This window comes from Vipera berus (genome assembly GCF_964194415.1).
Source record: "Vipera berus genome assembly, chromosome: 1".
Classification (NCBI taxonomy): Eukaryota; Metazoa; Chordata; class Lepidosauria; order Squamata; family Viperidae; genus Vipera; species Vipera berus.
Window position 1 is genome coordinate 285,232,828 of NC_138202.1, and position 22,994 is coordinate 285,255,821.

At 39.3% G+C, this 22,994-nt stretch overlaps 1 protein-coding gene across 1 annotated transcript in view; it reads right to left on the reverse strand.

The window, feature by feature from the left end:
• GALNT2 (polypeptide N-acetylgalactosaminyltransferase 2) overlaps nt 1–22,994 on the reverse strand; it is a 75,376-nt gene that overhangs the window by 17,962 nt on the left and 34,420 nt on the right. Inside the window, exons 2-8 of the mRNA XM_081312708.1 lie at nt 11,062–11,152; nt 9,072–9,225; nt 5,909–6,007; nt 5,716–5,783; nt 5,236–5,301; nt 4,678–4,799; nt 1,529–1,616 (exon numbers count right to left, since the gene is read on the reverse strand). Coding sequence (XP_081168834.1) covers nt 1,529–1,616; nt 4,678–4,799; nt 5,236–5,301; nt 5,716–5,783; nt 5,909–6,007; nt 9,072–9,225; nt 11,062–11,152 — 688 coding nt within the window. The remainder of the gene's footprint in view (nt 1–1,528; nt 1,617–4,677; nt 4,800–5,235; nt 5,302–5,715; nt 5,784–5,908; nt 6,008–9,071; nt 9,226–11,061; nt 11,153–22,994) is intronic.

The window sequence follows — 22,994 nt, forward strand, 5'->3', positions numbered from 1 at the left end:
AGAACAGCTCTGAATCAAATTCAGAACAGTCAGCTCAGAGTTCAAACAGGGATGTTTACAGATCAAAACAATTGTAGAATAGCTCAAGCAACCCACTTCAAATTTAAAGTAACCATTTCAAAATGTTCCAGCTCAATATATTTTGAGTACCCATGATCAAGAGGCTGGAAATTAATAAACAACATGCTGGAATTCCCAATCTATTTTCTCTTTTTTATCTATTTAAATGAAGCAATTAACAGTCTGCTAGATAAGCTTGACTCTTGGTGACTTCAAAGGCATAATGACTACCTTTCTCAGCAGTGAGGGGGATGTGATTTGATATTAACTATCTTCTCTGATGTTCTTTGAACTTCTCAGTTTAGCCAGAGTGTTTCTCGACCTTGACCACTTGAAGTTGTGTGGAGTTCAACTCCCAGAATCCTCCAGCCACCCATGCAGGTTGGGGAATTCTGGATATTGAAGTCCACACATCTTCAAGTATCTAAAGTTGAGAATCATTGGTTTAGCCAACAGCCCTAGAACAGGCACGCTGGCTGAGGAATTCTGGGAACTGAAGTCCACAAGTCATAAAAGGGCCAGGTCTGAAGACCCCTGCCCTAGAATAACCCTGGTAGTTTCCCCCATTCCAGGTGCTAATTAGACCTGATCCCTGATTAGCTTTTCTTGAAGTCAGCTTGGTGCTGCTGCTACCTGAGCTGAAAAATTCTAGTCCAAGAATAAATAGCTGATAGTCACTTGCTGAGCTTATCCTAGAATTCAATTCCATCCTAATCTAGATACAGTTGTATTTCTCCTTTATGGACCAGACTTGCAGGTCCTGAATGTAAATCTGCTCCCAGATACTGAATTCATACATCACAATTAGGAGAGGAAATTTTTTTACCATTTTCATCACCTGCTGAACCTTTTTTTGGGAATATATAGAAATGTTTTAGAAAGTAAGGAAAAGAAAACAAGATATTTTATTTCAATTTCCCAAGTCTCATTGACAAAGCTGAGACACAAACCTCACAGATTGAAATCTGGTAGTTCCCACATCTGAGCCCATGGAACTATAAAAACTCAGAAAGCTATACTGCAGTGTTTCAGGATATTTGTATGTATTTTCGATAGCACCTCTTCAAGACCTTAGGCCAGGCATGTCAAACTGCCGGCCCGCTGGCCAGATGCATCACGCCAAAACCGCCTCCACCCCATTGCCGGCAATGGGAAAAAAGTCACGATACGTCGGGCGACGTCACATGACGTCACGAGTTTGGCATGCCTGCCTTAGGCAGAAATGGTTTCCATCCCTTGCATCTGGGCCTTTTAGCAGGAAAGGCTTTACTCCCCTGCAAGATTTCTGTTGCGCACTGACTAAAAACATGAACAAGATCATTGCTCTAAAGGCTGGAAGCATGCTCTGACGTTTACTCCATTTATTTACACAGAGATAGAAAGGTATACGTTTCTCAAGTTAGTATTTGGATTATTGTGACACATTTAGAGACCCTGGAAAGGCTTCACATTCCAATAAAATACATACCGCCTTTTAAATCAGCTGAGGCCCCCACATACTGGAAATTGTCCATATTAATTACATCAATTATGGGAGATACAACACGGGTCTTGTCCTAAAATATGTTTCAAAACAAAAGTTAATGAACAATAGGCTCTTGTGTTGTTTTGCATGTTACAAAAATATGATCTTTTTTAGAAGGCTACCTTTTAAATCCAATGCCACACACACACACACACACACACACACACACACACATATGTGTAGATCTTTGGTCATTCGGGTTTTTCCCCACGTAAAATTGGAGGTATCAGGGCAACGTTTCGACGAAATCTCATCCGTCATCCTCAGGCTGGTGACTTCAGCTTCGTTCTTCTAGGAGGTGTGTGTGATAGTGGCTGTTTTTTCTTTTCTTTTCTTCTGGCAGTTTAAAAAAGAAAAAACAGCCACTATCACACACTTCTCCCAGAAGAACGAAGCTGAAGTCACCAGCCTGAGGATGACAGATGAGATTTCGTCGAAACGTTGCCCTGATACCTCCAATTTTACGTGGGGAAAAACCCGAATGACCAAAGATCTACATACAAACACCCGCAAAAACCTCAGAAAATACACACACACACACACACACACACACACATATACATACACACACACACACACACACACACACACACACACACACCGTATTTTCCGGCGTATAAGACGACTGGGCGTATAAGACGACCCCCTACATTTCCTGTTAAATTATAGGGTTTGGGCTATACTCGCCGTATAAGACTACCCCTCTTCCAACGCACACCAAATAAAAATTAAAAAACATCAGATTTGATTTTAATATGGTAATTTTAATTCAAATGCTTATGACATGCAGGTACTTAGTAGGAAAACTGTCACTTATAAACATAAGGCTGTTTGTCATCAAACATGTAAACATAAAACAGTGCAAGTGGACTAAACTTAATAACAATAATAATCATAATCATAATCATAATCATAATCATAATAATAATAATAATAATAATAATAATAATAATAATAAGAAGAAGAAGAAGAAGTAGTAGTAGTTGAAAGGGACCTTGGAGGTCATCTAGTCCAACCCCCTGCTAAGGCAGGAAACCCTATACCATTTCAGACAAATGGCTGTCCAGTCTCTTCTTAAAAACTTCCAGTGTTGGAGCATTCACCACTTCTGGAGGCAGGTTGTTCCACTGGTTAATTGTTCTAACTGTCAGGAAGTTTCTCCTTAGTTCTAGGTTGCTTCTCTCCTTGACTAGTTTCCATCCGTTGCTTCTTGTCCTGCTTTCAGGTGCTTTGGAGAATAGCTTGGCTCCCTCTTCTTTGTGGCAGCCCCTGAGATATTGGATCCCTGCTATCATGTCACCCCTCACCCTTCTCTTCGTTAAACTACACATACCCAATTCCAGCAACCGTTTCCTATTTTCCTAATTCACTTTTTCACTTTTCCTAATTCACTCTAAAGCTTTCCCTGCACAGAGCCTTAAGTAACACCAGCTGCCTGCAATTAGTGCAGGTTCTCATCCCACCAGGCTCAAGTTTGAGTCAGCCTTCCATCCTTCCGAGGTGGGTAAAATGAGGACTCAGATTGTTGGGAGCAATAAACTGACTTTGTAATAATGCTGCTGGGGGGGGGGGGTGAAAGCCCTAATAAACAGGCATATACACAGAATGAAGGCTATTGCTAAGCACATTGATTTGTGCTTTAAATTGTAAGCCGCCCTGAGTCTTCGGAGAAGGGCGGGATATAAATGGGATTAAAAAAAAAAAAGACCAAATGGGAGATCCGGTCCAGGTTTTCCAGCCCGCCCGCCCAGTTCCTGAGTCAAATGTGTCCTTAGAGCTAAGCAGCTGCTCTGGCTACGGCATTCCCCACCTGCCTTTCAAGTTGCTCTTGCATTCCCCACCTGCCTACAGCTGGTCTTCAACTTTAGAAGGAAAGACGCCCAGACCCCAGCCTGTAAAAAATCACAGACTGCAGCTTCTACTCCAATTGGTCCCGCTTTCCCTGCACAGACTAAATAGAAGATCCACTCCAGGTTTTCCAGCCAGCCCTGTCCCTAAAGTTTCAGCACCCGGCTATAAGACGACCCCTGACTTTTGAGAAGATTTTCATGGGTTAAAAAGTCGTCTTATACGCCGGAAACTACAGTAGGCTAGCATTGAAACACACAGCCCCTTCCAAAAAAGAAAAAAAAATCCACCCTCCTGCTCTACGAACCTGCTGTTTATTGCAATTAAGTACAATAGGCTTCCTGAGTTATTTTGCTAACTCAGTTCAATTCTCAAGAAAATTAAACATTCTAAATCATACCGGGATAGGTTTGAAAAAGCTCCATGTAGCATAAGGCCCGGTTATTTGCCTGGCTCCTATAGTGTCTGCCCCACAGTATCTGCCTGACTGGTTTGATCTGGTTTCTTCAGCTTCTTCGCAGAGGCAGCACTTGCTGTCTGTTGCTGTCTTCTCAATTCTGGTTTTGTATGGACGTGTTCTACAGGCTTGCTCTTGTGCAGCCAGAATTTGTCCCTCTGTCTTTTTCAACTTTCTTGCTCTTAGCCACTGCCAAGTCTTTATTAATTGTTACTGTATTTATTATTATGCTTCAATTTAGAATTCAGTCAATAAACTGATTTTCAAAAACCCTCCAAAAGTACTGCTGAAAATTAAATGGAGACCACTGCAAATAGTTCTCAACTTACAAACAGAATTGAACCCAAAGTTTTTTTTGTGTTTGTAAGCAAGAGAGTTATTAAGTGAGTTCTGTCCTGTTTTATGACCTTTCTTGCCACACTTTTGTTAAGTGAATCGCTGCAGATGTTAAGCTAGTAGCACGGTTGTTCAGTAAATCTGTCTTCCCCATTGACGTTGCATGTCAGAAAGTTACAAAAGTTGATCACCTGGCTCCGGGACACTCCAACCGTCACAAATATGAATCAGTTGTAAAGGGTATGAATTTTGATCATGTGACCATGGGGATGCTGCAATGGCTGTTAAATGTGAAAACCGCTCGTAAGTCACTTTTTACAGTGCCGTTCTAACTTTGAAAGGTCACTAAACGAATGAGTTTTAAGTGGCAGACCACCTGTACTTTTCAATGCAAAAGAGGATCCAGAGGCCCTTTCTTAGGGACAATTAAAGAATGTTCCTTGCAACTAACCTCGGCTACTCTCTCCAGGAGAGGCTCCAGCCAGTGCTCGTTGCATTCACAGTGACTATCCAAGAACGTGAGTACTTTTGCTTGGGCTGCATCTGCCCCTCGAACACGAGAGCGCATCAAACCTGAAAATCAAGGACACGTACTTGATTTGCATTTTTGCTTACCCTCGTGATATTAATCTACCTAACAATCTGACAAAAAGACTGGTAAACCAATCAGAGGTTTTCCCATATAAAGTGCCTAGGAAGAGTTCAACAGAAACAATCTTCAGGCACTTGTAACTTAGAGCAGTACAAGAAAGCAATTAGAGAGGGGGGGAAAAATCAGATCCCCACTTCTGAAGCTGTTGATTTAAGTAAGGCTTCCAAGGGAGATGTTGCTTAAGGGAAAAAAAAAAGTGAGCTGGAAAACATAATTTAAAACAGCTATCAGACGAAATGCCCTGCCTCCATTGTGCAATCTATTTCTTCTACACTCAAGGCTTGCAGAAAGAGAAAATTGCTCTTTTAACCAAAGCTTCAATCTTCATGTTGTTTCCAGTCCTAACAGGGCGCTCACCTTCCCGGCGGTCATTTCGAAGTGTCTTCACTTTCTCAATTTTACCTAATAGAGCACCGTCCTCAGCTAGAAAAAGAAAAGAAAATCAGTTAATTCTTTATCTTGTGTCAAGAAACTGTCACAAAGAATCTTCCCTCCTTGAAAAGTCCCCAAATTTCAGAGCTAAAACTCATCTGATTTCCTCCAGTTTTCCACTCTAAGCCTATTTTGCAAGTCTGAATGATGACAATTTCATCTTTAAAAAAAATAGAAGAGGCAGCTACTTAAGGCAGATTATGGTATTAAAGATGCCAGAAAGTAAATGCTTTGGAAACTAAAAGCAATGTAGGACCCTAGACAAATATACTGTATGCCCAGTCAACTCAGAGAACTCCAGCAGTGCTTTTCAAACAGCATGGATCACAAGTCCCACAGTCCTTTGTCAGAACAACATAATATCTCACGTACTGCACTAAATAACAGCCTTGTGAAAATACTTACGATCATTGCTGTAGTCATCTACTAATATAATTTCCTTAATAAGATGTGGTGGGCTTTTTTTGAGAACACTAAAAAGAAAAAAAAATCAGATAAGAATAATCACCTAGTTCAATACACTGAGGAAAAGGGGAAAAAAGAATTATCACTTTGTGGTAACCCTTTGTGGTTTAAGAAAGTGTTGCAGAAATAATACCTGACAACAGTTCGAAGGAGAGCTGATCGGGCCTCATTGTGAAAAGTGATGATTACACTAGTGGCTGGTAAGTCTACCCGCCATTGTTTTCGCTGACACCTTAAAAGAAAGGACAAAAAGATATCAAATGTTAAACCTCTGCCCCATAGTGTCACTGACATGGAGATTCTCATTAAAAGCTGACCCCAGACATCTGCATTAGATCTTTTAGGAAAGGAGCAAGAGCAAAAAGATCGAAGGAAAGAACAACTGCCATTCTCTAGGCCAGGGTTTCTCAACTTTAGCAGCTTCGAGATAGGTGGGCTTCAACTCTCCCATGCTGGCTGGGGAATTCTGGGGCTTGATTCCACAGACAGTGTCTTAAAACTTCCAAGGTTGAGAAAAACTGCTCTAGGCTGTGGTTCCAGGTGCCCAAATGAGCCCAGAAGACTACTGAATATTTAGTTTGAAGACTGCAGGAAATGTTACAAGCTCGTCACTAAGACGATCTACAACTTTACAAGTGTGAGCCATATTCAGGGTTGTCCCAAAAGGTGCTTTTCGAAAGGCAACTGGCCTTTCTTGGTTTTTTTCCTTGAAAATGTTTCTTCAGTTAAAGGTAAAGTTAAAGGTTCCCCCGCACATCTGTGCTAGTCGTTTCCAACTCTAGGGGCCGGTGCTCATCTCCGTTTCAAAGCCAAAGAGCCAGCGCTTGTCCGAGGACGTCTCCGTGGTCATGTGGCCGGTATGACTAGACGCCAAAGGCGCACGGAACGCTGTTACCTTCCCACCGGAGTGGTCCCTATTTTTCTACTTGCATTTTTACGTGCTTTCGAACTGCTAGGTTGGCAGAAGCTGGGACGAGTAACAGGCGCTCACTCTGTTACGCGGCACTCGGGATTCGACCCGCCAAACTGCCGACCTTCTGATCGACAAGCTCAGCGTCCTAACCCATTGAGCCACCGTGTCCCTTTTCTTCAGTTAGCACTCATCTAATGACCAAATGACAGCTAAGGATTATAAATTCGTCCATCCCCCACCATTCAGCCAAAACTGAAGAAGCTTCTTGGATGAGAAGCGAAACATTTTCAAGGGGGGAAAAAAAAGAAAGTCCAGTTTCCTTTTGAAAAAACACTTTTGGGACAATCATGACCTGGATGATTGAGAATCTCCATAGACATTTATTCATGGAAGAGTTATTATGTATTTATCAGTCATGTATCCCTATGTTTCTGATCCTTATAAGGTATTAGTTTGGTACAAATATTTCAGTTTATAAAATGGAACACTTACTGTTATTTCGAAAAATATAAAATCACATTCATATGTAGTAATTTGATATATTTTAAAATTTACGTGTTTTTTTAGAATGCCTGAAGGGGAAAGTCTCATTTTCTGCAATGCCTCAGAGCTTAATAAATGCAAACATTTCTAAGAATGCTTTCTTCCACAATTGCTTATTGAGAATAAACTATCAACTTGAATTACTGCTGAAATATTCTGCACCATGTTCTTTTCATTTACAATCCATGCTACGTTAAGTTTTATCAATCCTGGGGGAGGAGGCCCTGTATGGTGGCAAGACATACATATTCAAGGTTTCACAAAGCGTTCAGCCTGTATGGGGTCTAAAACAAATAGGTTATTAGGAATTTGCTATCCTGTTTCCTTAAGAGATGGACAACTTACAAGATATAACACTGAAAAACGCGTAGTTCAACCAAAGTCTACCATTAAAAATATAAATGATCCACATAAAGCTAATTAAAATGAACTAGTTTAGCAGTCTAAGGCGGGGTGCCCAACCCCCGGGCTGCGGCCCACTAACAGGCCATGGTCTGTTTGAAACCAGGCCATGTGAGCAATGGGCAGGCACATGCACAAGCAAACCTCCACTTGCACAAGCAGTGGGCCCTTGCACTCACGCGGAAAGCTCCACTCGTGCGAATAGAGGGGGCTTAAGTAAAAGGCGCTGGTGCTCATGCGCAAAGGTCTACTTGTGCAAGTGGAGGGCGCTCATGCACAAAACTCCATTTCATAGACAACAGGACCATTTCATCTCAGTGACAAACTTGTAACATTTATGCTGTAGTCTTCAAACCAAATATTAAGCAGTCTTTTGGGATCATTTGGGCACATGGAATCACATGATCTTTTGTTCATTCCCCAAATTCCAGAATTAATTAAAGCAGGTAAATATTTCCCATGCCACTGAACCATTCCTTAATATAAGAAACAAAAGCAATTTTCCAATGCTTTTGTTAACTGCATAACAAGCACGTAACTTTGCATCTATGTTTGCATCTGATCAATTCTAATTTTAGTCTGAACACTGCAGACAAAAATTAGAATTGAAGGATGCCACATTTTTCCCCCTGTTCCCAGTATTTTTAAAATTTCAGCAAAATGCTTATTTCTTTATCAAAACAATTAAACATAAATAAAAAAAACCAAGATCACAAGAGGGAATGCATCAGAATATTCCATATGATGAAACTAATGTGCAGGCTCCCTACTGCCAGGGGTTTTCCAGGCCGGTGGAAAAAAGACGTGTTTGGAGGGCGTTCCAGAATCACAGACAGTGAGAGGTAAAAAGGAGCCAAGGAATAAAGAATACATATCTTAATTTTGCCTTATGTGTGAGACAGTTACCCTGCACATTTATTTGAAAAATATTAATAAGCCAACTCTGTTTCTAATAGATGTTTATAAGGTGTTAAGTAAAACAAACATCCAAAAAGATTAAAAACACATCAACATTGACATTTAAACCAGTAAGAGTGGAATTAAATCTTCAGTTGTGCACAGCATCCCAGTTAAGCAAGAATTAGAAACCATAATAATGCCAAGCAGGAAAATAATTGAGATGCCAATGCTGACACAGTACCAAGGACATTGCCTTTCTAACTAACGTATTCCAGATCAAGCAAGTCTTGTACAGACTGTATAATTTATTCTTGAATTGCTTTGTATTCTTTTAGAATTGTCATTCAGTGCTATGAATTACTGAGAATGTTATGACAGAAATATAAATAGGATCAAACAATCTGAGCTACCCACCACTGAACTCTTTGAGAGCTACAGCTGAGCAATTTGCTTAATATTCATTTTCTAGTTTGGGTACTTTTCAACTTAGGCACTGCTTGTTACAAGAAAACTATTTCTAAAGATATGTGGTACTTACTGATCATGTCTTGTATCCTGAACATTTCTGTCCATTCGTAGTTTATCACTCTCCACTTGATTAAACTTATTGCGAGCGTATGGGTCTTGACCAGCTTTGACCATAGTGACTCCAACATAAGTATCTTGGTCAAAGTCTTGCCACCTAACTTTTCCTAAGAAGAAGAAAAACTGGTATTAATAGAAGACCAAAGATAAATTCTGGCTTTGGTAAAACACTTTTCAGTATATAGACAAATATAGCAAAGAACTCAAGGACTAGCAATAGATGATCTCTCTCTCTTCCAAACCCACTCAAACTTTACTGTACCTCCTACACTTGTAACATTGCTGTCACTTTTTAAATTCTGGATAGCATCTCCACTCTGGTCTGCTATTTGCTTTGAAAGAAAACAGAAATGGAGCAGCTGATGTATGGTTCTAGCTTTTGGCACGTTTGCATGTGAAAAGTGTACAGGGTCATAACTGCACCCTTCATCGAATGTATTAGTGACTATACCATGACTTCATTTTATCTACTCTTGCTGGTGTAGGAAATGTTTTAGCAGCCACATGTAAATCAATCTGTCTTCAATTTAAATATTAAAATTATTTCAATACTAGCATTTCAAACACACAACGTAGAGAACGCTAAATGTTCCCACAGAACAGCTTCTGAAGGCAATATGACATGTATGTCAGGATCATTTTTGCTTTTTGGATTTGCAGAATACTTCCTTATTGGACCATCCACTAAATTTTACTTTATATAAGCTATTTATATCCCCACTAAAAACCCTTGAATAATCTTACAAATACCTGCAAAGATCTTTCCACTCAATCTCATGGTACTGTAACTCTTTTAAGAAAATGGATATTTGATTCCCACATTATTAGAAAGGCTGTGACTAGCCTGCATTCAACCATGTCTTCCTGCTGGCTGGACAAATATCAAGTCTTCCACACAGAAGCCCAAACAAATATTTTGTGTTGACTTGTACTATCTTTGCTGATAAGGAGTGTTAGTTTAGATTCCCATAGGAAAAATTGCTGGTAGGAAATAAGAGGAGCTGTGGGTTGAACTGGCATCAAGAGAAAGACTTGAAACATTAAAATATAACTATCTTCCCATTCATTTCATATATTTGTTTTGTGATTCCATGCATATTTTTCTCTGTATATGATAAAATCATTTCAACTTATTCCTCAGTACTGGTCATTCACTTTTATATTCAATCCATACTTATGTGATATTTTATTGTTCTTGATCCTCTTGTTTTATTGTTCATGCTTTAATAGTCCGGGCCCACTCTTTTTAATTTAATTTTTTTCCTTACAGATTAAACTCTTTATTTGGGTGACTAAGTTGGCTGGCTCACCCAAGCTTTACAGTACACTAGCAGAATCATACTGTCCCAAATTTAGAGTCTAAACCAAGTCTAATGCACCATACTACTTGTGTTTTTCATTATTTATATTGTGCACATTTTACAATCTGTGTGTAGTACCTATAAAAACTTTATGTTGGTATAGCTTATCAAAACTATTCCAAAACTGCCCCAGAGCCACTTAACTAGTGATACATTTTATCTTTCACAGATTGGTCCCAACAGTGATTAAAATTCTATTCCACAGTAAGCTAGTGTGTGAAGTTTTTCACTGTTATGATTTGCTTACTTTAAAAGATGAAAGGAAACATAGTTCATTTGATGTTTTGGTACCTCTGACTCTTCAGAAACATTCCCATTTCAGATCTTTTTTTTTATCAGTCAGGACGAGTAAAGGTTTTCAATATGAAGACAGTAAGGTTTCCAGAACCTTAATTTTTGTTGCACAATGATTCAGGATGGGTTGGTTTAAAACCTTTTCAGCAGGTTAAAAGTTCCCTTTTTAACAGTACAGCCCAATAATGTCTACTCAAAAATATGCCCCACTGAATACAGTCAGTTTTAAGCTGAGGTTAACTATACCTTCAAAAGTTCTTTAAAAGTAACAATCAACTACTTCAGTACCTGGAGGCAGGGTCTCCATGTTTTGTGACTTTTCATCCCCATTACTGTGTTGATCTTTCTTTTTTAATGTGTTGATATTATTTGGATCCTCCTAGGAGAACACAGATTCATCATTAAAACAATACTTCAAAATGCTGTTCTACAAAAAACAGAAATGGCTATTTTTACTTTTTTGGAACCAAGAGGTCTTTAACATCAATTAAAATGACAATGCCAACGAGATCACTGAGCAATGGTATTGAGTACATTATACACAACTTGTTATTGTGCAAAACCTATAGAGCTTGACACATCCCATTTCAAGTTCAAAACAGCTGTTTGGACCACTCCAGCTTTTGAAACAAATATTTTCCACATCTTTTATTCATTCATCTCAGGCATTTTCCAAATGCTTGCCCTATAACATATAACACATCAGTTGGAGTCCTCTTATAAATCAGTTCCCTTTATCGTTACAGGTAATCCTTAATTAACAACCACTTGTTCAGTGATTATTCAAACTTATGATGGTGCTGAACAAATGGCACTAATGAGCAGTCTCCAAAGTTTTTACTGTTGTAGCTCCCCCACCATGGCCACATGATCATGATCCAGGCGCTCAGCTACTGCCTCACAATTGCAACACTGCAGTGTCCTGCAGCCATATGATTGCCATTTACAACTTTCACTTCTGGATTCTGACAAGCCAATAGAGAAGCCAGCAGAAGGTTGAGGGTAACTATGTGACGTCTCGTTTCTTTGCTCTGGGATTTGCTTAAAGAAAGAAATTGGAAGTGCTGGAATTGCCCTGGCTAAAAGCAGCATGTTCATGCCACATTGTTTTATGACCGTGTCACATAACGACAGAAATTCTGATCCCAATTACTGTTGTTAACTAAGAACTACCTATATTATTAAACTGTATAAAATTACTCTAATTGGCCCCACTTCATTAATTATCCAAGTCAGAGACACCCTATTTACAAACAATGGAATGAAGACAGTTCAATCTTATTTACTACAATGGGGTTGAAAAAAACCTCACCTGCCAATAAAAAGCGGAAGGAAGTAGAAAAAGTAGAAGACAACCAATAAGGTGGATGAATAGGATCAAAGAGATCACCAGAACATCTTTGGAAGAATTACAGATTATCATCAGGAACCAATGCAAAAGGGAAAAGAAACATTTGTTCATATAAATCACCAGGATCAGATCCTACCTAATAACAAAAATTATCTAACCACTACAAAATAACAACTATACAGCTGCAGCAAATTGTTTTTCCCCGCCTTGTCAACTTTCAGGTTTTAAAATGCTTTTCATGATGTTCCACTTCAGTTAAAAATACTTTTTAACTTTTCTGAACCCGTATTTGTTATTCCGTATTAGAAAATTCCCTAAGTAATACTTAAGATTCAGACAATTCTAAGAAGCAGGACTTGTAAAGGGCTTGTTTTCTATTTCACTGCACTTTAATTTGCAACCGAGGGATTAGGCAACAAGACTTAAAATATCTTGCCATTTTGTCCCAAGCAATTAATTCTCAGCACTGGTATTGCAGTGAATTCTCAGCACAAGTCGTCACAAATATCAGAGACTCCCATTCTCCTAGGTATGCACAACGAGTAGAGTACTTTGAAATACACAGAACAGAGAGAAGCCTTTTCAGACCAAAGGCAGATTAGGAATTGGCCAGATAATTGTGGCACAACTTGCAATAGCAATAGCACTTAAGACATATACTGCTTCACAGTGCTTTACAGTCCTCTCTAAGCGGTGTACAGAGTCAACATATTGCATCCAACAATCTGGGCCATCCTCGGAAGGGTGGAAGGCTGAGTCAACCTTGAGCCAGTCAGGATCAAATTCCTGGCAGAAAAGCAGAGATAGCCTGCACTGCTCCATTCTAACTACAGCTCTGGTGCAACTGAAATCATGGCGAATCTAGCAAGTAAAATGTTCTTCAAAAATTAATAGGGAACTCCTAAGGACAACTTTAGTCCATAGACTTGGACTCCTGCTGTGCAGGCCCCGCTGAGTTGACTGAGGCATGGTCTGACATCATTCTCTGGAAAGACTTCAAGCCTATGGGTGTTGAGAAAGTGGACAAGGTTCTTGTGATGTGTGTACAACTACCTGTTTATTAGATCCATGTCTCTCCTAATTGGTTAAGACAACTTGGAAAGTGAGGTACAGACAAGGTCCATAGCAAACGTATCCTTGAATGAAGAGGTGGTTCCATCTGATCTTAAATACACTGATGATACCTAATTATACATCACAGTCCCTGGCTGCCCTAATGATGTCATCAGGATTATGACTTGATGTCTAGAGACTGAGGGAATCTGGATATGGAAGAACAGAATCAGGCTCAACTCTAGCAAGACTAGGTAGCTGTGAATTTTGAAGCTTCTTAGATCTCCAATTCTGAATAGTATTGCACATGCGGGGAAAAATCTAATGCAAGATCTGAAGGTGTTCCTCGATTCATGATTCCTGCCTGAAGGGAAGATTTCAACCATGGCTCAGACATTGTGTGCCAGTTGTTCCCATTTCTAGATCTGGAGGTAACATTCATGGTCACTCATACCTGGGTCTTCTTTTGTGTGGATTGCTGCAATGTGCTCTACAAAAGACTGCACTTGAAGATCTCTCAGAAGCTCCAACTGATGCAAAATGCAGTAGTTATCTCTCATCTCAGAACAGCCATGTAATTCTGCTAATTTGCAAGCTCAAATGGTTGCCAGGGGGCTTCTAAGCGCAATTCAAGGTGCTGGCTATCGTATTAAACACCTTCATTTTTGCAGGACTGATTATCCATCCATTAAGAGTCAACAAGAAGGCATGCTCAGCATCCCGTTTCTTAAGCAATGTCTTCTTATGGCACTTAGGAGAATGCCTATTTGATCACTGTGCCTACTCTATGTGTTAATATTCGTTCCAAGAGCCAGATATCCCAGACCCTGCCTGTCCTCTGCATGGCTTTGAAAAACCTAGAGTCCTTCCAGGCGTTAAGTCCCTGGGGTTCATATTGTTTGAATTATTTCCAGGGTAATTTATTTTGTTACATGACTGTTCATTTCATAGTTTTATTGTTATTTAAACTTTACACTGGGCTGAGTTGTTATGAGGATGGCTATATACGCTGGCTAAATAAATACATTTAGTATTATTTTATAGTTAGGAAATCCAGTGCTGCCACTTTCGTTTCTTCTGTATATTATTTTATTCAGTAAACATTAGAACAATTTTATGAAGGTAACTTCTCCTAAGACTTTTTTTGACACCTTGCTAGGCGACTGGTGGTACTCGGATGTTGCCACATCCTAAAAGTGGTACAATGGGTGAAAAGGTTGAAAAGCCCTGATCTACAGAAAGAGTAGAAGGGGATAAAGAGCTATATGTATATTACCAGAGTAACTCAAGCTTAAAATAGGTAATAAGGCACTTTAAAACGAAAGACAAAATAATAAGTGTGCATCACAGGAGAAATTTCTGAACACCTTGGCTGTCCCCACTAAGGATGAAAGATGAAGGGTAAAGGTTAAAGTGAAGGCAGTCCTGTTGGTTCTCCTGCAAAAGGGTCAGTAAGATTGGCTTCACTTATGTACAGCCGCTTCTCACATGAGAAGACAGATTAAACATTCTCAACAGGGAAAAAAAAATACCTACGTAGAGACTGTTAATAATCATATTTCTTTTAGGTCAGAAACAATAAAGTTAGAAATCAGAAGTTTTGGATGGAAGGAAGGATGAACAGACTCAGAGTCTTAACAAGCAATTAATGCACTGGAGTTGCAAACAAGTCACACGTTAAAAAGGATAACAGCAGAGCCATTTCTCAAGAATAAACTTTAATACACAAAGAAACTGGCTTATGTAATACAAAGTCAAGAGACAGCAAAAATATAAAAGAAGTTGCAAATATTTAGGCTAACCAAGAAAGCATGACACATAAACCTCAGACACTGAATACCATAAAGTCCTCTTTTTATTTAGAAGAATTGACGTAAAAGCTACACAAAGCTATACAAACACTAGACTATTCACATGTTTACAAATGAAGAAAGTCACATTATTTAGGGAAGGAAAAAAGTCATATCATCTTTCTTCTGCTACGCAGGGATTGAATAAATTTAACATCTACCACATAAAACTTCACATTGTATAAAAATCTACAAAACTGAAACAGATAAAATAGGATTCTGAATTAATTGTCATTTTGTAAGGAATTTAACCCGTAAAATTACTTTTAACTCTCTGAATAACTCAAAATTTTGCTATTTTACCCTTAAGAATTACAAGATGACTGTGGCAAAGTGGAGACCTCTCCTCACGCACTATATAACACTCTGTTTCCCAGTATAGTACAACAGCAGCCTCCAACCTTTGAGGCTTGGCAGCTGGGAGGAGGGGGAGGGAACCAGGCCGTGCATGCAAGCATCAGACTGGCCGGCGCAGCTCAACTTGCACAAATTGAGCAGTGTACACACGTGCATGTGCGCCCGGCCCGCTGCTCAGGCAAGTCAAATTCCGTGTATCCGTCTGCGCACCAGCCCCCCCCCCCCACTCACGCAGCCCAGCTACAAAAAGGCCACAGCCCAGGAGTTGGGTGGTTTCTGCACATAAAAGAAATGGCTTTGACTAAAAGAAAAATACGGTTTCCTGAACTTCAAAAGGAGGCATGGATGCCATACTAAAATGTTACTGTCACCTTTATTAAAAGGCTAACGACGAAGTCTAAAATTCCAGATAACTATTACTTTTCAATGCTACCTCAAAATGTTTTGATGGAAAATGGAAGGATTACAATGCATACTGCCTGGCTTTCTGAAGAAAATGGCAAGATATACATATAACAAAACAGAATAAAAGCAAACCATGAAAAAATTAAACAATGAGGAGAGGATAAATTATAATGGGTCCCCACAGTTTAATAAAGATTAAAAATACACAGTTTCCCAAGATTTATTCTAGAAAACATTCTTTCTTTTAAACTACCTTGTAGTAGAAAAGTACTGTAATTATCTTTTTTTACTGAATAAACACATTTTTGAAGGTCATAGCAAATGTAATTTATTGTCAAGCTTTCCAAACAAATATAAGCAAAACCACTAAATGGGTGAGTGGAGAAAAAACAAAGTAGACCATATTGACAGGCTAGTAATAACCACTAGGATCATTATTAAGCTGAAAATGAATTCTAGCATATTTCTATGTGACAAAAATGCTGCAAAAAACATGAAAGCGAATAGAATAGAATAGAATAGAATAGAATAGAATAGAATAGAATAGAATAGAATAGAATAGAATAGAATAGAATAGAATAGAATAGAATAGAATAGAATAGAATAGAATAGAATAGAATGACATAACTGGAAGGGACCTTGGAGGTTGTCTAGTCCAACCCCCATCCAATCTCTTCTTAAAAACCTCCAGTGTCGGAGCATTCACAACTTCTGGAGGCAAGTTGTTCCACTGATTAATTGTTCTAACTGTCATGAAATTTCTCCTTAGTTCTAGTTTGCTTCTCTCCTTGATTAGTTTCCACCCATTGCTTCTTGTCCTGCCTTTAGGTACTGTGGAAAATAGCTTGACTCCCTCTTCTTTGTGGCAGCCCCTGAGATACTGGAACACTGCTATCATGTCACCCCTAGTCCTTTTCATTAAACTGGACATACCCAATTCCAGCAACCATTCTTTATATGTTTTAGCCTTCAGACCCTTGATCATCTTTGTTGCTCTTCTCTGCACTCTTTCTAGAATGTCAACATCTTTTTTACATTGTGGTGCCCAAAACTTTAAAAAGCAGACTTTAAGAGAAAATAAAAGGGTGTGCTAGTACTCCAGTTTTAATGCAAGCAACAATTTTCTAGCAACATAAATTGTTTCTCTAGATAATTTTTTTCTTCCATCCAAAGCAAATAGTGGGGTGCCAGGAAAATCAACACCGTGATTATTAAGAATTAGTACACTACCAATAAGGAAGAACTTAATGTTTTTATAACCACTGCAAATGAGAAGAACTGAATGAGCCAGAAAAGTCGATGATTAATTCTGTAGATAAGAGGACAGCAGGAGGTAGGTGCCATCTGTGAAATCTAGTGATCCTGAATTTACTGCAACAGCAGTCATTGTTTATTCAGTAATTACCGAATAAAGAGAATAGAGAGATGAAGAAACAAGATCACATGCCACCAATTAAGTGTAGGGGGGAAATCCTGTTTATATAAGGAAACAGCATTTGAACATCTAGCATGGGCAGCAGGCAGATGAAAATCAACTGCAACCAATTTGGAAAATACCTCATCATCTCTAAACTTATCCTTCGGCTTGGAAAATACACTTTGAAATCTTCTCAGTTATGTGGGAACAACCTTGAGGAAAGAGAGTGCAGCCGAGGGAACTGCAAGATAAAGGGCAACATAGAAATACAGGCAGGGCAAGAGACTCAGAAGAGAAACTGCCTGGTTTCTGAGCTCTCAAGAGGATGAGGAGGCAGATATACTTTCAGACTTGCAAGATTCTGTTATGGTAACCTGACAATAAAGTAGAATGAGTTCATCTGAGTGTATTTTTCTGTCTAGTGTATCTTTCCAAAATGATCATTAAGGAGGGGGGGGGGTGAATCAAACAGATAAAAATTGGCTAAGGAGCCTTATTATGTAGTATTCAGTAGCTGTGCAAGACGTTTCACACAAACTCACCAACATATGCATGGGTCATGATCAAGAACTTTCTGCCAGATTTTTGAGTGACTGTCTTTCTAACTATAGTTAGGCAGGATGACTGGTCTTCTGAGTAATTTTTTCTCCAGACATAGAAGGAACTGTAGAGAGGAGGAAGGGCAGGGAAAGAAAAAGTGCAGAAGCTGCCCAAACAGTATTTTCAAAGCTACTTGAAAGTTATTTATTTATTTATTATTATTATTTATTAAATTTTTATACCGCCCTTCTCCCGAAAGACTCAGGGCGGTGAACAGGGCATATCTTAAAACTACAAAAGTACAAAAGTTAAAAAAGAATTAAATTATTGCCCACAATAAAAACAATAAAAAATATATATAAATATTAAAACCCTAAGTGATTCCCCATCAGGCCAGGCCAGCTTGTTCAAATAAATGGGTCTTTAACCCGCGCCGGAAGGAGCGGAGATCCGGTGCCATCCGGAGCTCAACCGGCAGCTGGTTCCACAAAGCCGGAGCGCCCACAGAGAAGGCCCTCCCCCTGGGGGCCACCAGCCGACATTCTCTGACCGGAGGCACCCTGAGGAGGCCCTCTCTGTGGGAACGCACGGGGCGGAGGGGAGTCGACGCCGGCAGCAGGTGGTCCCCGAGGTATTCCGGACCCATGCCAAGTTCCTATTGACTCACAATTATATCTGTTTTTAAGACTGAGGAGAAAGTAAAACGTTTGGGTATTACTATGACAAATGTGAATTGTATGCTATTTCAAAATAACTATCTTAAGACATGGAGTGAAGTTTAAAAAGATATGTAAAGATGGGATAAGATATAATTGTCACTGGTGGGGACAATTTTTGTGATTAAGATGAATGTTTTAACCTAAAATGTTATTTTTGTCTTTTTTGACACCCGATATACCATTTAAACAATGGCAAAAGGATATAACTAAATTTATATGGAAGGGGGGGGGAAATCAGGTTAAGTAAAATGTATCACAAGATGCAAAGGAAAGAGGAGGATTGGGCCCGCCAGATTTGAAATTATATTTTACTACTTCCTGTTAGCTTGAGTGAAATAGTAGGTGCTGTTAAGAAATTACAGATAGTCCTCGACTTACAAGCATTCAGTGAAGCTACAGTGGCACTGAAAAAAGTGACTTATGACCAGTTTTCATACTTTTAGCTGTTGCAGCATCCTCATGGGCACATGATCAAAATACAGGGACTTGGCAATTGGCATTTGCCGTATTTATGACGGCTGCAATATCCCAAGGTTATGCGATGACCATGTGTAACCTTCCAGCTGGATTCCGACAAGTAGTCAATGGGGGAACCCAGATTCGATTAATGACTGATTCACTTAACAACTGTGGCAAAAAGGTCATAAAATGGGGTTAAAACTCACTTAATGACTTGCCTTGCTTAGCAATAGAAGTTTGGGACCCATTTCTGGTCATAAATCGAGAATGTTAAGGTTGTTGGAGTTAGGAGGACAGGATCTGAGATTGGGATGGCATGGATATCTATGATAAGATAAAATTAAACTTGATATAAATTTCAAAACTCTTGTCAGGTGAGCCATTCTTAGTTTGAAATGTATATCTGTCTGAAAACACCAAGTATTTTATATCCAAGAAATTATGAGTAAACGTAAATGGTTAACTTATCAGGAAGCACTAGACTTTGTAAAATAAAATCAAGAGAAAATTTGACAACAGAAGGATATACTTGTCAATGATTTTCTTATGTACAATTATCAGAAAGACTTAAAGTGGATAAAGGCGACAACAACTGACAGGTCGAGAGTGGGATAAGATAAACACACCATCAGTTCCTAGAGATCCATTATATGTGACACGTAAAAAAGTCCAAACATTTGGATAAATAAATACACTAATTTAGAAGATTGTAAAGACTGCTATACAACTGAACTATAGGGTTGCATTTAAAGGTTTCTGCTTCCACACAAGGGAGAGGCATTTTTTTACCCCTTCCCTTTAAAAATGTCTCATAAATTCGGTGAACTTTCCAGAATGACATACTTAGTGATAATCATTGGGGGGGGGGGGGGACTGAGAAAATGTGCTGTTCCTGGGACCCACTTAGCAGAAGCCTCTTGCAGAAAGCCACTTTCATCCACAAGTGTCTTTCGGTACATGGAAGGGATCCAGTCCAAAGGATCAAAACGTGACTAATAAGAGGTAAAACTACTGACTTTTGATAGCCTCGGATTCTATTTCCTGAGAGGGCAACCAACACAAATAAGAATTAGAAGGCCATTGCTCAGAAAGAAAAAACAGAAATATTATACAAACCAAGTAGCCATCCCCTCCCCCACCTGGAAATGAATACATTTCAAAACACTCTCGCTTTTAAAAGCATTACTCAGTCTTGGCTCAAACTATTTCCCATCTGCTAAATGTGCTTTGACTCTTAATTAATACAAATATATTCAGAACAAAAAAACTGCAAAGAAAGATGTAAGAGCCATAAAAATGAGGAAGACTGGAAAAGTATAATAATAATAATAAAGTGAGCAGAGTTCAAATGTAGATGGACATGTCCTTTTGATCCCTTGACAGAAATATGAATATGGTTTGCTTCTGCTCTCTTCTGAAATTGTTTTAAACTTCCCAATCTAACTTAAAGACCTATTTCCCCAATGGTTCCCTTCACCGATGACAGAGAAGTTTGCAGCTGGTTATTTACATGACTTTGGGTCAGCCATTTTTTCTCAGCCAACCCATCTCGTAGGGTTATTACTGCAGGGAAAATGGGAGGTGGGAGCAATTAGTATGTGCACTACCTTGAAACTGACTGAAATCAAAGGTAGGACAAAAAAGTTAAATCAAGAATAGCCCCTCAGATCTCTGTCAGAGAACCATACATAATGATATCAAGAGAGTAAAATAATTAAAATGGGGGGCGGTTATTGTTTGTTTGTTTTTTAAAAAAATTCTTTTATATCGTGTTTTTATTTCCTGTAAGCCGCCCTGAGTAGTCAATGAGTAGGTGACAATATAAAATTTCCAAATAAATAAATAAATAAAAATGGACTGGTTACATAGCAAGAAGAACTGATGGCAGGTGGCCCAAGGCAGTTATAGAATGGATCCCACTTGATTAAAAAAAAACGTCCACGAAAGAGACCTAAAATAAGATGGATCGGTGACATCAACAAGTATTGTAGGTCCAATTGGCAAAAGAAAGCTCAGGACCTTATAGGTTGGAAACATGTGAAAGAGGCCTTCATCCTGCAATGGATAGACAATGACTAAAATTATCATTATAGTTATTCTTTGCAATATCATTCAGAGTCACATAAAATAGCTAGTAAGAATAAGTGTCAGTAGACTTGAAAAAAACCTGGAAGTTGCTTGATCGCTTCCCTAACCCTTACTGACAGTAGCCAGTGCATTTGACTGGCACACATTTCCTTCCCTTCTTCATTGTGGCAAGTCACCAATTACTACTTTTTTCTGTAGTTCAGGGACCTATCATTCTATACCAGGGGTAGGCAACCTCGGCTCTTTTATGACTCATGGACTTCAACTCCCAGAATTCCTGAGTCAGCTACGCTGACTCAGGAATTCTGGGAGTTGAAATCCACCAGTCATAAAAGAGCCAAGGTTGCTTACCCCTGGTCTATGGAGATTCTCAGTCATCCAGGTCATAGTTCTCCCAAAGATGCTTTTTCAGGAGGCAACTGGACTTTGTTTTTCTTTGAAGACATTTCCCTACGCTGACTCAGGAATTCTGGGAGTTGAAGTCCATGAGTCATAAAAGAGCCGAGGTTGCCTACCCCTGTTCTACACCCTTGTTTTGCAGCATCTTTTTTTCTTCCTCCGAGAGGAAAAATCAGAGCACATTTCCTCTCTGAAATTCTAAAGACTTGTTTTCTGAGTTTCTGCTTCTTCTGTATGTCTTCCTCCTGGTTGTTACTCTTATCCATCCACAGATCCTGCTCCTTTGATTGCCTTCTTGTTTCATTTTTTACTGTAGCACTTCTTTAAAAAAAATCAGGAAGATCTTCAACCTCTCTCAATAGCTGAAGTGCTATTAGCCATTCACACCTCCAATCCACTGATTTCTTCAAGCACTGCTAAAAGCTTGTACTTATTGCAAGTATATGCTAAATTATTTCAAGCAGCAATTTAAACCTATGGCAAGCAAGACTAAAGTACTAAGATTTAATTGTTCATCTTTATTTTTTAATTGGTTTTTAAGGAAGCACCAAATGTCTCCTTCGTTCCCTCAGGTAATCCAAGTTCATATTATTGATTTAGAGCAGACATGTCAAACTCGTAACGTCACGTGACGTCACGCAACATATCGCGACGGTTTTGCCATTGCTGGCAATGGGATGGGCGTGGCTTCCGGATGACGCATCCGGCCCGTGGGGCGGCAGTTTGACACCCCTGATTTAGAGGAAAAATGAGTTACGTACATCCCCTTTAAGCTGTCCCATCAACCTTATATTCTTCCTGCAATCTCTGCTTACTCATCAGGAAACAATCATTAAATCACTCATAAAGGCAATCAACAGCTATCAGTATAGAGCAGTGGCCCCCAACCTTTTGGCACCAGGGCCCGGTTCTGTGGAGATTTTTTGAGGACCCAAGGAGGTGAGGTTTCACGTGCTGCCTGCTTCTCATGGATGGGGCTTCATTTGTTTGTGCAGCCCAGTTTCTGGCATGCCGCAGCCCACTGCCAGTCCACAGACCAGGGATTGGGGACCTCTGGTATAGAGAACTTGCAACCAGCAGCTCTTCAGATATCCTCATAGCTAACACGCAATCCCCCTCCAGTCAAAATGCTTTCTTCTTCCTTCTTCCTATCTTCCTATTTATTATGAGGGTAAAGCACTGAAAATATTACATATATTAGTATTCCAGCCCACTACACTGGAATGAATTCTGATCAATAGCATCTTTCACGTCCTCATGTATTAACTTTTTCCTAAATCAAAGTACATAAATGCAATACAGCTGACTCACAACTTTCATAATCTTTTAATTAATAGCTCAGAACTGACAAGCACAGGCATACTGCAGCTCACTGGAATGACTTATGTTTTGTATTTCACAGGTTTGGGTAGTCATTTCAAGTCTTCACAGCTGTAATAAATTATGACAGTAGCATAAGTAAAATTCTTATGCTCGTAGGAATATATTAGAGGTAAGGTTCAGATTCAAGTGCAAAAAAGATACATTAGAATGTGTGGGAGCTTGGTGTGTCTGCAACTCCTTCAAGAAATGGCAAATTTTCC